At 33.0% G+C, this 15,709-nt stretch overlaps 1 protein-coding gene across 2 annotated transcripts in view; it reads right to left on the reverse strand.

Moving 5' to 3' along the window:
* The window catches only part of GlcT (ceramide glucosyltransferase), a 160,425-nt gene that overhangs the window by 29,057 nt on the left and 115,659 nt on the right, over positions 1-15,709 (reverse strand). For both annotated transcript variants that reach the window (XM_068387683.1, XM_068387682.1), the window contains exons 4-5: positions 6,638-6,740; positions 5,788-6,002 (exon numbers count right to left, since the gene is read on the reverse strand). In XM_068387683.1, the coding sequence (XP_068243784.1) occupies positions 5,788-6,002; positions 6,638-6,740 (318 nt within the window). The remainder of the gene's footprint in view (positions 1-5,787; positions 6,003-6,637; positions 6,741-15,709) is intronic.

The raw sequence follows: 15,709 nt of genomic DNA on the forward strand, positions 1-15,709 counted from the left end.
AAGTCTTAGGAAGCAAATTACGAATATCGCTATATAAATGCAATTTCAAAAATAGTGATGCCCACGAGCAATAGCTAACGAGGAAAACAAGAGACAACGAACCGCCTGGATGAAACTAACCAGGTCACAGTTCCCAAGCTTCGACTCCATTTACAACAGTGTAGACATGTGTGCAGACATAATATGAAAACAAATAGCGAGGGGAAGAAACTAGCACGAAAGAGAATGAAGAAAAGACCACAGGCTCAGTGCCAAAATACAATTGGATCGCTCTAAAACTCTAACCACATGCGAATTCTTTTGCTTGTTGCTGATACACACTTCATCGATTAGCATCCATTGTGATTTCCGATTCCGGGTCGTTTCAATTTTGCGTTTATGATTAAAGATAATTTACAAGTATGTTCATTCGTCTGTCCACTTCGACTACAGGCTTTATAAACATTAATACCAGCAATGGACAACCTCACGCAAAGAATTGAAACTAAACAATGCTGATTAAAATTAAGGATTTATCAAAGGTTTATAATTGAAAAAGGAAAAAAATATCGCGGGTGTTAGTAAATGATTATTAAGATTGATTATATTTTCGCTTTGCTCGATATTGATCTGTTTCGACATCAGAAATGACTGGATAATCCATCATTATCAGCTTTCACGTCAAATGGCTAGTGTCGCTAGTCCATTAGTCAAATCCTCAATCCCACCACATTTAATCATTGCCACTTAGTTGTTCGCCATTTTGTTTATGCCTACATGCTTAGTTATTTTGCCCTTGCTTCCATTCTTACAATCTTGCATCTTCCTGACTGAACAGGCACTCGCCCTCTCTCACCTAGACCAGAGGGGAATCTATCACTTCGTCAGTCTCACTGCCGCTCATACTTTCACATTTTCTTTCTCGTCCAGACTGACAGTCACCTCAAAACCGTTTGCTTGATTCGGACAGCAGGTCAAGTCCACCGAACAATCCATAAGCACGCGAACACGCATATATATATTTTCTTGGACTTATTATACTCACAGAATGATACACCCAGCCACTACTTGGAAGTCCTATTTACCAAATAATCCACCGACCCTTCGGGAGGTCGCAAGCTCATAAATATCAATTTCCGCAGAAGTCTAGAATATGTATAATCATCGTCAAGAAATAGTCTTCTAACTTTGTTCTAGCTAAGTACTTTGAGCAAATGTCGATTAACTTTTAATTCTTGTCACCTGTCAATCAAACTCAACATCTGTCATGAAAAGCACACATAATTACATTCGAAAATTTCTTCTTAACTAATTTCAATAACTTTAAGTGGCGCTGTTATAACGACAAAATCTCTAGTTCAACATTCTTCATTTGTTAAAGAAGTTTTCTTCTAAGGGTCTTCATCCTTGATTCGGTAATTATTGCATGAATTTGGCTACAGAACGCTAAATGACCCATAATACACTATTATGCAACCATGCCATCCCTTCCTTCGTAAAGTCCCCACGCTTACTGATACCTCGGGTTTATCCTCCGAAGAAAGTAGAGCATTCAGTTTACCTCACGCGGTGGACTGAAGGCGAAACCTAAGGGATTTTGCAGTCTCTTCGACACCCCCCCCTAGACTTGTTGCTTAGCCTTCACTACAGTACACCTCCATCTTACTATCCAACGTCTTTGAGTCTTTGTCTCGGTGCAATTGCAGGTTTTGTTTTCCTGAATTAAATATACTGGACTCGAAATGGGATTAAGAACTGAATACAATCATTGTTGTGTTATCTTTATGCGTTACTAAAGAATGACCTAATTAAAGTAGAGTCAGTTTCCCGTAACGTGTAAAAGCACTAAACATACACTAATTAATATATATATATATATATATATATATATATATATATATATATATATATATATATATATATATATACACATATATATATATATATATATATATATATATATATATACATATATATATATATATATATATATATATATATATATATATATATATATATATATATATGTATGTATGTATGTATGTATGTATGTATATATATATATATATATATATATATATATATATATATGTATATATATATATATATATATATATATATATATATATATATATATATATATATATTGTATATGTGTATGTAAAGTAATTTTATGCATACAGTAAATGCTGGATGATTGAGAAAATGAGTTATAAAATCTTGGGTTATCACTAAGAAGCCTTATCATACTGATAAATAGTGATGTCTATTGTACTCTCCTAAAACGTTTTTTTTTCTTTTTGTTAAAATTCTTTCAACTATTGAGCTTTCTTGTTAATAATCTTTCAACTATTAGGCTTTCTTGTTGAAAATCTTTCGACTATTGGGCTTTCTTGTTAATAATCTTTCAACTATTAGGCTTTCTTGTTGAAAATCTTTCGACTATTGGGCTTTCTTGTTAATAATCTTTCAACTATTAGGCTTTCTTGTTGAAAATCTTTCGACTATTGGGCTTTCTTGTTAATAATCTTTCAACTATTAGGCTTTTTTGTTGAAAATCTTTCGACTATTGGGCTTTCTTGTTTATAATCTTTCAACTATTAGGCTTTCTTGTTGAAAATCTTTCGACTATTGGGCTTTCTTTTTAAAAGTCTTTCAACTATTGGGCTTTCTTTTTAAAAATCTTTCAACTATTGGGCTTTCGTGTTAAAAATCTTTCAACAATTAGGCTTTCTTGTTAAAAACCTTTCAACTATTAGGCTTTCTTTTTAAAAATCTTTCAACTATTGGGCTTTCTTGTTAAAAATCTTTCAACTATTGGGCTCTCGTTAAAAATCTTTCAACTATTGGGCTTTCGTGTTAAAAAAAAATTCAACTATTAGGCTTTCGTGTTAAAAGTTTTTCAACTATTAGACTTTCTTGTTAAAAAATTTTCAACTATTGGGCTTTCGTGTTAAAATTTTTTCAACTATTGGGCTTCCTTGTTAAAAATCTTTCAACTATTGGGCTTTCTTGTTAAAAAAATTTTCAACTATTGGGCTTTCGTGTTAAAAAAATTTTCAACTATTAGGCTTTCGTGTTAAAAGTTTTTCAACTATTGGGCTTCCTTGTTAAAAATCTTTCAACTATTGGGCTTTCTTGTTAAAAATCTTTCAACTATTGGGCTTTCGTGTTAAAAATCTTTCAACTATTGGGCTTTCGTGTTAAAAATCTTTCAACTATTAGGCTTTCTTGTTAAATTTTTTTCAACTATTGGGCTTCCTTGTTAAAAATATTTCAACTATTGGGATTCCTTGTTAAAAATTTTTCAACAATTGGGCTTTCTTGTTAAACATCTTTCAACTATTGGGCTTTCGTGCTAAAAAAATTTTCAACTATAAGGCTTTCGTGTTAAAAGTTTTTCAACTATTAGGGTTTTGTGTTAAAAATCTTACAACTATTGGACTCTCGTGTTAAAAATCTTTCAACTATTGGGCTTTCGTGTTAAAAATATTTCAACTATTAGGGTTTCTTGTTAAAAATCTTTCAACTATTGGGTTTTCTAGTTAAAATTCTTTCAACTATTGGGCTATCGTGTTAAAAATCTTTCAACTATTGGGCTTTCTTGTTAAAAATCTTTCAACTATTGGGCTTTCTTGTTAACAATCTTTCAATTATTGGGCTTTCTTGTTGAAGAACTTTCAACTATTGTGCTTTCATGTTAAAAATCAACGAGTGGGCTTTGAAAAAAAAAAAACTCACTTTCAACTATTGAGCTTTCTTGTTAATAATCTTTCAACTATTAGGCTTTCTTGTGGAAAATCTTTCGACTATTGGGCTTTCTTGTTAATATCTTTCAACTATTGCGCTTTCTTGTAAAAAAAAATCTTTCAACTATTGGGCTTTCTTGTAAAAAAATCTTTCACCTATTGGGCTTTCTTGTTGAAAATCTTTCATCTATTGGGCTTTCTTGTTAAAGATTTTTTAACTATTGGACTTTCTTGTTAAAAATATTTCAACGATTGGACTTTTTTGTTAAAAATCTTTCAACTACTGGAATTTCTTGTTAAAAATATTTCAACTACTGGAATTTCTTGTTAAAAATCTTTCAACTACTGGAATTTCTTGTTAAAAATCTTTCAACTACTGGAATTTCTTGTTAAAAATCTTTCAACTACTGGAATTTCTTGTTAAAAATATTTCAACTACTGGAATTTCTTGTTAAAAATATTTCAACTACTGGAATTTCTTGTTAAAAATATTTCAACTATTGGACCTTTTTGTTAAAAATCTTTCAACTATTGAGCTTTTTTGTTAAAAATCTTTCAACTATTGGGATTCTTGTTAAAATTTTTCAATTATGGGCTTCCTTGTTAAAAATCTTTCAACCATTGGACTTTCTGTTAAAACTCTTTCAACTATTAGGGTTTTGTGTTGAAAATCTTTCAACTATTGGACTTTCTTGTTAAAAATCTTTCAACTATTGGGCTTTCTTGTTAAAAATCTTTCAACTATTGAGCTTTCTTGTTAAAAATCTTTCAACTATTGCACTTTCTTGTAAAAAAAAATCTTTCAACTATTTAGCTTTCTTGTTAAAAAAAATTTCAACTATTGGGCTTTCTTGTTGAAAATCTTTCAACTATTGGGCTTTCTTGTTAAAAATCTTTCAACTATTTAGCTTTCTTGTTAAAAACCTTCAACTATTTAGCTTTCTTGTTAAAAATCTTTCAAATATTAAGCTTTTCTTTGGGTAGAAATCGTTCAACTATTTGGCTTTCTTGTATTAAAATCTTTCAACTATTAGGCTTTCTTGTTAAAATCTTTCAACTATTGAGGTTTCTTGTTAAAAATCTTTCAAGCATTGGGCTTTCTTGTTAAAAAATGTTCAACTAATGGGTTTTCTTGTTAAAAATCTTTCAACTATTGGGTTTTTTAAATCTTTAAACTATTGGGCTTTCTTGTTAAAAGTCTTTCAATTATAGAGGTTTCTTGTTAAAAATTCTTCAACTATTGGGCTTATAAAAGCCCACGGACATTATTCAATCATAATGTCTTACAAATAAACACGATGTGTGTGTTAACACTTTGACCAGACAAGATATACGTGTACCTAATATTCTATTCTGTTATGCATGTACACATTAAAAGTGTACAAGACAGATAACTGCTTCAAACGACATGCTATCCCAATCTTCTTTTTGTAAAATAGATCCACTATATACCTCAAAATCAGTAATACAACAAGTATTATAACATCTATTTGAAAATTAGTATAATAAAACCTCTCAATATTCTACACCTCAATACAATACGTAACCTCCAGTTATTAGGTAACTCAATTTACAACTTAGTGTCTGGCAGACACAAAAATCCAAACAATTACAGTATCGTTAATATTACTAGCTAAGCTACAACCCTACTGGGCAAAGAAGGATGCTATAAGCACAGGGGCTCTAACAGGGAAAAAAGCTAAGCAAAGGTAGGAAATAAACAAACTACAAAAGAAGGAATGAACAATTAAAATAAGACACTTTAAAACCAGTATTAAGATTAAAATAAATCTTTCATACATAAACTATAAAAATGACTTATGTCAGCCTGTTTAACATAAAAACATTGGGTGCAAATCTGATTTTCTTTTAGGTATTGTCTATCATAACACTTGAAACTTAGTCATAGGCAACCATTATTTTCTAGCTCTGAAAGAGCTTCCCTCCCCATTCGCTGCAAAAGCTAGTCCGCCATTAGTCAGAAGGACAGGGGACACAAACCCTACACAACTAATTATGTCATAAGTTCCAAGAGCTGGGGGGGAGGGGAGTTGCTTACCTTTTCGAGGATGGCTGGCCACCCTTTTCTGTCGCATGTGAAGGGCATCTGGTGAACGATGCCTACGTCGGCGGTCATGTGATCGACCATATCGGTCAACGTGTCTTCTTTCATCATAAGACCAGAGTCGGATATAAGGATCAACTCGTGTTTGGCAGCCAAGTATCCTGGCTGCATGTTATTGATCTTTGGGTTGACACCTACTTCTAGACCTCCTGCAAGTCAATGTTGAGACATAAGACTTCATCATGATTAAAATTAACAGAAGTGGTATTAGGCAATCTAAAATAGAGCACTTACTTCTACATACAATCCCATCTTCAACACTTTAATGAAATTTTTTAATCTAAAGACAGTAAAACGTGAGACAGCTAGAAGGATGATGGTATGTGTATATGTACTTACTATTCACACAAGCCGGAAATTCTTTACCGAAAGGATTTGTGTAAAGGCTGTTGTTCTCTTCAAGCTTATCATTATTAGTATTATCCATACTACTTCCATTGTAGAGATATAATTCACAATTAACCTATATTAGAATATCAAGAAATGCTCTAAAATTCACATATCTGCGTTTTTTTTTCTTAACCAGGTTACTCTCCTTCAGTATAATTCAAAATTGATATTTGCCTTTTAACCGTAAACAAATGTGATTCCGGTTTGAATAGTGAATATCACGATTATTTACAATTTCTACATTAATAATATTGTCACGTTTTTAAAAATATATGAAAAACGACGAAAAGAATTGTAACTTGAACGCTCAAATAATAAAGTTTGATAGGATATCCTAAATAAATGACGCCTTAGGTCAAGGGGAAACATGAAGTTACATCTTCTGCAGACTTACCCGTAAAATAGGAGGCGTCCACGTGAGGGTGTTTCTTCATTAGTTGCTTGACAAGCATTATGCTTGGGTCGCCTTCCTCCTGCACGCAGAAGAGCAGCTCGTACTGTGATAAATGGGAAAACAAGACATTAATCAATTAAAAGGAAAAAGGTTGTATGAAAGGATAGCAAAGTCATTCTTTAAAGAAGGAAAAAAAAAACTTGATAGTCGGAACTCGATATAAGCTCCAAACGATTCACTAATCCCAAAGGAAGTTGCAGCCAAATTTAAAAGGGTGCTGCTATGCAGACCTTACGTAACTACTTTTTCTCTCTCTCTCGCTCACTCCAAGGCGACGCCTCTACCACGTGAACAGCGTTTATCCCCGCGTGTAGCTCTCTTTACCTTGATTCTATTATGCCTCGCCAATAAAACTAGTACAACCTGCTGTGTTTCATATAGAATATCAACTTCATCAGGGAATCAATTTACTTGATATAATACCCCAAACCTCTCCCTCAAATACACATCCTCAGCTGAACTGAAGTTTTATAAACCCATACAATATACCGCAAATATCTACATATATACTATACACGATGTGTGTATGTATATATATATATATATATATATATATATATATATATATATATATATATACATATATATACATACATACATATATATATATATATATATATATATATATATATATATATATATATATATATATATATCGTGTATAATGTGCGTGTACTGTCAGGCATTGTCATATTGAGAAGGAATGCAAGGTTTAAAATGATGGCAGCCTGTGAGAATTGAGCTGGTGTCCATGAAAAGCCAAATCTATTAGCTGATTATGTAAAAAACAAAGATACTGAACACATTGTGAATTCGAAATGTGCAAAGCTTTCGATGTTGAAGTAGGAGAGATTAGCAGCAAATACTGATCCTGGTTACAAAAGGTTAATGTTTTTATATAAAACATCAGTTAGAAATAAAACACTTGGAATAAGTGTTCATGAATGAAGTGTAATTTCATTGATATTCTTTGTGGTTATGGTAAAGATATAATGGTGCTCAAACAGTATTATTATTAAAAATTAATCAATTAAGTAGGTCGACTTAGTGAATATAATTGACACACAAGTGGTGTATGTAAAAAGCAAGAGTCGCAGCAGGCGCTTTGTGCTGATTAAGGACTTAAAAAAAAAATCACTAGCTCTTCCGTTACCAAGAGTGGCAATGTGATATTTTTTTCAATTAAGTCCCTTAGTGGCCCTTTTTCAAGTGTCCATAATACTATCTACAGACCAAATGCACACATGCAAATCTGGTTTTCAAAATTTCATGCACACAGACAAATTAGTCCCATATTCACCGCTCTGATTATACTCACGAGTTGATTCGTTCTTCTTGAATTTTTATCTAATTTCATAATCCACTTGGTTTTATGCATACGCCAATTGGACATGCATAAGAGGGAAAATCTGCATCATATTTGAATTTTTTTGTATAGGATGACGTGTATGCATACGCAAAGATATTGTAAATCAAATATTTTTCTATGTATCAAACAGTAGGCATTCTATATTACACTCCTTGAGAATATATTGAACAAACCTATGAGAAATGAGAGGAATGATAAAAATAACGTATTGGGATAAGTTTGATAACACATTACTCATCGAAGACATTCTCAATATTCTGAGTATTTCTCCACTAACAGAAATACAACCGGGGTTGGTATCAGGGCTTATTTTAATTTAATCTTATATCCTTAATCTAAGTTTCATTTTTTTTCCACTTATCATTTGTTTATTATCTGTGAGTCTAGTAACGTTATCGCACATATTTCAATACAAACTATACATTTTAATATCCCTTTAAAAAGTTATACTTATCCATTTTTCATTACAACATTGCTCCTTCTTGCTACAATTACTGTGAATTATGATAATTAAAGCAATATATTTTTCACCCCTCTTTTAATATTCAGTCGCAAACGGAAACATTTAGATTTTGGTCATTAATTTTTAGTTAGTCCTGCTTATAGACAGATAATCATGAGGTTCTTTTGGTTTCAAAACCAGGTAAGGGAGTTCAGGAGTGATCACATGCATTATCATTTATTTATAACTAATAAATTGCCGAATATCATAGGAGGTTTAGCTACAATCAGTGTATGTTGCAAGTTAGGATAAACAAAGTTAAACCATGACTAAAAGAAAAGAACACTTGTCTATATGATATAAAGATTCGCTTATTCCTGCACACACACAGAACAAGATATTTATACTGTCAGCTTCTTCATATACATGCCAATCATTTAAAACCCTAAGTATCTTAATTGTAAAACGACTTTTGAGAACTAGATTAGGTATAAATCTTAAAATATAAAATACTGGACGTATTGAGAGCGTCGTTCAAGATATTTAATTTAGATTGGACTGGATTAAATCATTTTACCCAAAAGGCCAGGCTCTGGGATTAGTGAGGTCATTCCGGGATATCAAAAGCATTTAGGAAAACAAAATCTGATTAACAAACTACTTGAAAAAGTAGAAGTTTAAGTTGAGGAGCCACTACCCTCTGCCTACTTACAATCATACTTTGAGTTTTGTTAGGGTTCAATTTCATGCCCCATACTTTGCACCATGCACAAATTTTAACTTCAGTAGATCTCTACTAAGGGATTCAGCATCCCAGCTCTCCTTCCAGGAGATGGAATCGAGACAGAGAGTAGCATAATTTGCATATGCAATATGGTTATTTTCTAGACCAATCCACATATGATGTGTATATAACGGAAAGTAATGGGCCAAGAACAATACCCCGAGGAACATCAGATATCACATTCCTGTACTAAATCTGGTGTCCATCAATAACAGCTCCCTGCTATCTATTTCTTAAGAATTCAATAATGATGTGAAGAAAAGACCTACCTAATCCCAACTGTTTGAGTTTGAAAACAAGGGCCTCATAATTAACACGGTTAAAGGCAACACTAAAACGAAGGCTAATCATATGAACTTCCTGACCATAATCAAGGGATTTATATACATCATTCAATATTGTAAGAAGGGCATTACATGCTCCAAGGCCTTTGCAAAAGACAAATCGCAAACAACGAAAGCGACAATTACATTCAGCATACCTATTTAGTAGTTTTGCCAAAAGACGGTCAAAACTTTAGATAATTTGGGAGTTATGGAAATTGGGCGGTAATCAGCAGGGCTAAAGATACTAACACAAACACATTTACCTAATGGAGTAACATTACCAGTTCTCCAAGTGCAAAAAGAACCTCTTCGTGTTATCTTCCGTAAAATAATAGACAATGTGGGAGCTAAGAATTCGGCAGTCTTCATAAAAAACAAAAGAAAAATACCATTTGGGTCTAAATCTCCATAAGCATCAAGGTCCACGAAGAGGATTTTAATTTCACTGGACCGATAAGATTTATCAGCCGGGGTTGCAGCTTGGCTTGAAACAACAACAACAACATCAATAATAATAATATACAAATGTTATTTTCTTTCAAGAGACTAGCCAATTAGGAAGATATACAAGCAGACAGCACATAGAAATCATAGACAAAATTAAGAGGATTTTGAAATTTTCGAAATTAAACCATCGTAATTCCTTTCTATACCAACTATGCTGTATGCAAAAAGTAGGAGTTAATGATTTACGGTATATTAAAATATGGTCACAAATACATCGATGATTTCTGTCAAGTAAATTATACTTCTTACGAGATACAAGACTTTTATGATGCAATTTTAAAGATACAGAAACAGCAAATATACCGAAATTTCCACAAAACTACTGGAAATTAATATAATATTTTCCTTTACCTACATATTCTCAATGTGTCGGGAGTAATTTTGGTGTTCTGGAAAAATCTTTTCACATGAAAACCAGAGAAGGAAAGGACCAGAATTCCGGCAACGAAAATATTCCATTTTATGTGGACTTCGGCGGGTACCATAATCCGAATCTTTGGAGGGGATCCAACATAGCCTCGGGCCAGGTAAGCTTTGACAACTGTATATATAAAAAAAGGTTCGAAAAATTCTAATCTTTTCCCCCTTACCTAAATCCTTTAGTATATATCATGTTTGTTCGGTCAGGCTGCCACACACACACAGTATATTATACACGGCACATCACACACCACACACTTTGCGCAGTATATATATTAATACTCAGTCAAGCATACAAGGTATCTAAAACAAATTCCATCTACATAATGGTCTCTTAAGGTTCAGAATAAAACTTTTCCCTTCAAGGTAACAGATTTTCTTCTTTTGTAAATACAATTCCAGAAAACGAGGAAGGTTCTGAGCATAAATTAACGGTCGTTTAGACTTTATTTTTCTCGCTTCGATTCATTTCTTTGTCTGCCAAGGAAAGCTCTGTTCCTTCGTGTTGATGGGCTAAACGTTTAAAAAAAACATCGACTTGCCGGTTAGTCAACCTTTTTATAGGCAAACGGAGAATTCAAAGGCTTTAAGTCAAACACTTTTAATAGAGTTATTTAACGTGAGTTTAGTGTAAATCTACTACGAAAAAAAGTCGGGTTAGATTCAGTCTATCAAATTCCTTATGAGGCTATAATGCATATTATCTTCGTAAAAATAGATAATGAAGTCTTAAGTGGAAAGGCTTTCAGCTGGGAATGGAAGCCTCGGCATATCTCCCATTACCTGTTAATTTATTACACCAAGAACTAATAATTCATGATAAATGGAAATTATGCCATTATACCGTACGACTCTCTCTCTCTCTCTCTCTCTCTCTCTCTCTCTCTCTCTCTCTCTCTCTCTCTCTCTCTCTCTCATTATATATATATTATATATATATATATGTATATATATATATAAAAATAACGTGTCTATGTATGTATGTATGTTTATACTGTGCATAGTGAAAATTGTAACACAAAAGATCTGACTGAATGCAATAACCACAGAGGCATCACACTTACGTCAGTTGTCATGAAAATATAGAGTATGCTTATTCTAACGGGACTAGAGAGAAAGACTGATTAAAGCTAAAAGATCAACAAGCAGACTTTAGAAAATGTAGTTGTACTGACCAAATTTTCATTTTAAGACATGTTGTACAGTAATGTGTCGAATAAAGAAATCCACTTTTGATGACATTTGTGGACACTGATAAAGCCTTTCATAGAGTGCACCGGCCAATTTTGAGGAGAGTTCTGCGTTATTATGTGGTTTCTTTTAAATATGTAAATTTGATTAAGTCTGTTCATGAGCATAGTAAGTGCAAAGTTAATGTTAGTAGAGTCCTGGCAAATGAATTTCCAGTGAACTGTAAGTACTCCAAAGGGATGTGTTGTCACCTATGTTGTTTATCCTCCTCCTCGAATTTGTTATGCAAAGAACAGTTGGGGATGGTGGAGAAGGATTGAATTGGATTGGTAATAGGATATGAGTTGACCTAGAGTATGCTTATGATGACGTCCTTTTTACCAGAATATCACAGGATTCGCAATACTTGCTTACCAGAATGCATGAAAAATCACAGGAGGTTGGGCTCAAGATAAATGGAAGAAAGGCAGATAATTAGAACAGAATATGCAATAAAGATGAAATATCTTTGGAAGGAAAAAGGATTAATGAGGTAGAATCATTTAAATATTTAGGAACTAAGATCTCTAATACAGGGTCTTTAGAATCTTGATTTAATGAAAGATTGAATAAAAGCAAATCAGACAATGGCTAGGTTGAGTAAAATTTGTAAATCAAATGGCCTGAAATTACATATAAAAATTAGGTTATATACAAGTTTAGTGAGGTCAGTATGGACATGAGTCGTGGTATGACAATGAAACAATATCCAACATATTTTGTAGATTAGAGAGCAAAGCCCTCAGGAGATTATTGGAAGTGAAATGGCAGGGCAGGGTTAGAAATGAAACTAAGAGATATTACTCGAGTGCTATATGTGGATAAGATCATGGTGGGGGTAGATGGAGATGGTTTAGTCAAGCTCCTCGGGGTCCCCAAGAGAGATCAGTTCACCAAACATTTAATTTGGCTCCACAGGGCACTAGAAGAGTTGGAAGACCAAGGCCTACATGGCTGAGGACTATGAAGAGTGAAGTAGGAAATGAAGAATCGAGAAGTATTGATTTAAAAACTCAATATAGAGAAGACTGGCGAAATCTAACAGAGTCCCTTTGCGTCAATCATAGGAGGATATAATGATAATGATGATTATGATGATGATATATATATGTATATATATATATATATATATATATATATATATATATATATATATATATATATATATATATATATATATGTCCTGTGGTTGTTCAGATAGTCAATTTTACTTTTATGAAAACAACAAGCGATAAAGTAATATTGTCTATTGACAACAACGATTAACCGTTACAGTTATACCTTTAATATGGTACTTCCTCTTTCCACAGAGAAATCCTAATTACATCTGTTCCCATTTCTTGTTCAGGTTCATGGGCGGAATCATGAAAGTTGAAGTGCTGCTACAGAAGAGCAAATCACTCTCCTATATGCTCTATTCAGCTCGGATTTCCTTTCACTGAGACTATATTCATCTCTCACTCGGCCAGCGAATGGCTTATGTTATCTACTCTGGAGCAAAACGATTCTCTCTATATGTTCCTGGAACCTTACGATTTCGTGACCAGATAACTACCAGACCAGGACTCAAATAGTGTTAGGAGGAGGAACATGTGAAATATAAGTCCCACAATATCTCGCTTTAAAAAACATTACTGGAAATTTTACACAATTCCAGAACCTAATGAAATACCGTAAACGTTTAGATATACCCATTACACTGAAAATCCTCCGGAAATTTCATTTGTAAGAATTATATTTCTGATGCGCTTCTATAACGAACCAACCATGAAAATCTTTAAAATCTTCAAGTATTTAATATGCATTCCTGTGTAACCGGTAACAGCTTCAAACCGGTCTGGGTGCGGTCATACGAACGAGCCATCTTGCACAACCATTCAAATGCCTACAAAGACTGGGCAGGATTCTTCTCCTTGTATAGCAGCCCTTAAGGGTACTAGCCGGAAAGGGAAATCAGTTTCACTTCCATACAACACTCGGAAGTGTCGGTGCAATATCTCCGTAACATGGACAATTTTCACACTTGGCTTTAAGGAAAAAAGTTTGGGGAGAAATTCCAATGATTTGGTTGTACAGATCTGTTATATATATATATATATATATATATATATATATATATATATATATATATATATATATATATATATATATATATATATATATATATATATATATATATATATATATATATATATATATATATATATATATATATATATATATATATATATATATATATATATATATATATATATACACTAGGCTAAGCTTAAGGGTCCCCAAGCCTAAGAGACCCCTTTTGCGTCACCTGTACGAGTGCAAAAAGATTAATATTAGCGAAGTTATTGTTTAATTGTAAATATAATGAGCATGTATATCCATAACATGACAATGATCTAAATATTGCTTAAAAAATTCTTGTAGTGACAGGTAGTAGGTTGGCCAGGGGACCAGCCACCCCTTGAGATACTACCGCTCGAGTTATTTGGGTCCGCTGACTGACCTGACAATACTAAATTGGCTCTCTTTCTCTGGTTACGGCCAATTTTTTTCTTAACTCACACAAACACCGAATAGTCAGGCCTATTCTTTCCACTCTCTCCTCTGTTCTTATACAGTTGACAACACTGAGATTACCAAACAATTCTTCTTCGGTCAAGGGTTTAACTCCTGCACCGTAAATGTTCAGTGGTTACTTTCCTTTTGGCAAGGGTAGCAGAGACTCTTTTGTGTTGGTAAGCAGCTCTTCTAGGAGAAATACACACTAAAATCAAGCCATTCTTCTCTAGTCTTGGGTAGTGCCATAGCTTCTGTACCATGGCCTTCCACTGTCTTGGATTAGAGTTCACTTGCTTGAAGGTACACTTGGGCATACTTCATCTTACTTCTATTTTTATTGCTTTTTTTTCTAAAGCTTATCTATGAAAGCTCTAATTTAATATTGTTACTGTTCTTAAAATATTTTATTTTGATCGTTTATTACTTCTCCTGTAGTTTATTCATTTCCTTGTTTCCTTTCCTCACAGGGCCATTTTTTCCTGTTGCAACCCTTGGGCTTATAGCATCTTGCTTTTCCAACTAGAGTTATAGCTTAGAATGTAATAATAATAATAATAATAATAATAATAATAACAATAATAATCCATTTTATCCAAATGTTGCTATTGCTGTATCCACCTTTTAGGACGGTACACAACCACCCAGCTGGTTGAGTTTAATAGGCACTGAACATGAGTTGGTAAAAAAGTGTTTGCAAAATATTATTGATAAATTTGTTAGTAAAAACTAATAAAATTGCATTATAAGTTGTATTTTTATTGTATAAAGTGACATGATATTTTAAGTTTGTCTATATTTTACCCGAATCATTAGAGAGAGGAAATAAAATGACTTTATTTAGCCTTATTCTTTCAGCATACCATAAAGAAGTCATATGTGCGCCGGGAGGGGGTGGGCATGTCCTCCCTTAACTTGCTCCACTAGCAACCCCAATAACATCTGGCCGCCAACCCCAACCCACTCCAGACAAACTAAACATCAAACTTGTTTTCTAAATCATGAACTTGTTAATAAAAATTAATTTACAATGTTTAGCTATGTGCATTATATAAGGTTATGCAAATCTGCATAGTATTGTATACTTTCACAATAAGCATAATGAATCCAATCTTAATCAGTGTATATTACTCAGATTTCATCGATATTACATTACATTTAACTTAAAAATGATTCTGCAATTACTCATTTCTAAAACTTAGCTGATTAGACTCGCTTCACACGCCTGACAGGGACCCTTCTGCATCGTTAGCCTGAGGGCCCTAAAGGGTCTCAACCTGGCACTGGGTGTGTATGTATGATATATATATATATATATATATATATATATATATATATATATATATATATATATATATATATGTATGTGTGTATATAT

The sequence above is a fragment of the Palaemon carinicauda genome, chromosome 1 (assembly GCF_036898095.1).
Source record: "Palaemon carinicauda isolate YSFRI2023 chromosome 1, ASM3689809v2, whole genome shotgun sequence".
Taxonomy (NCBI): domain Eukaryota; kingdom Metazoa; phylum Arthropoda; class Malacostraca; order Decapoda; family Palaemonidae; genus Palaemon; species Palaemon carinicauda.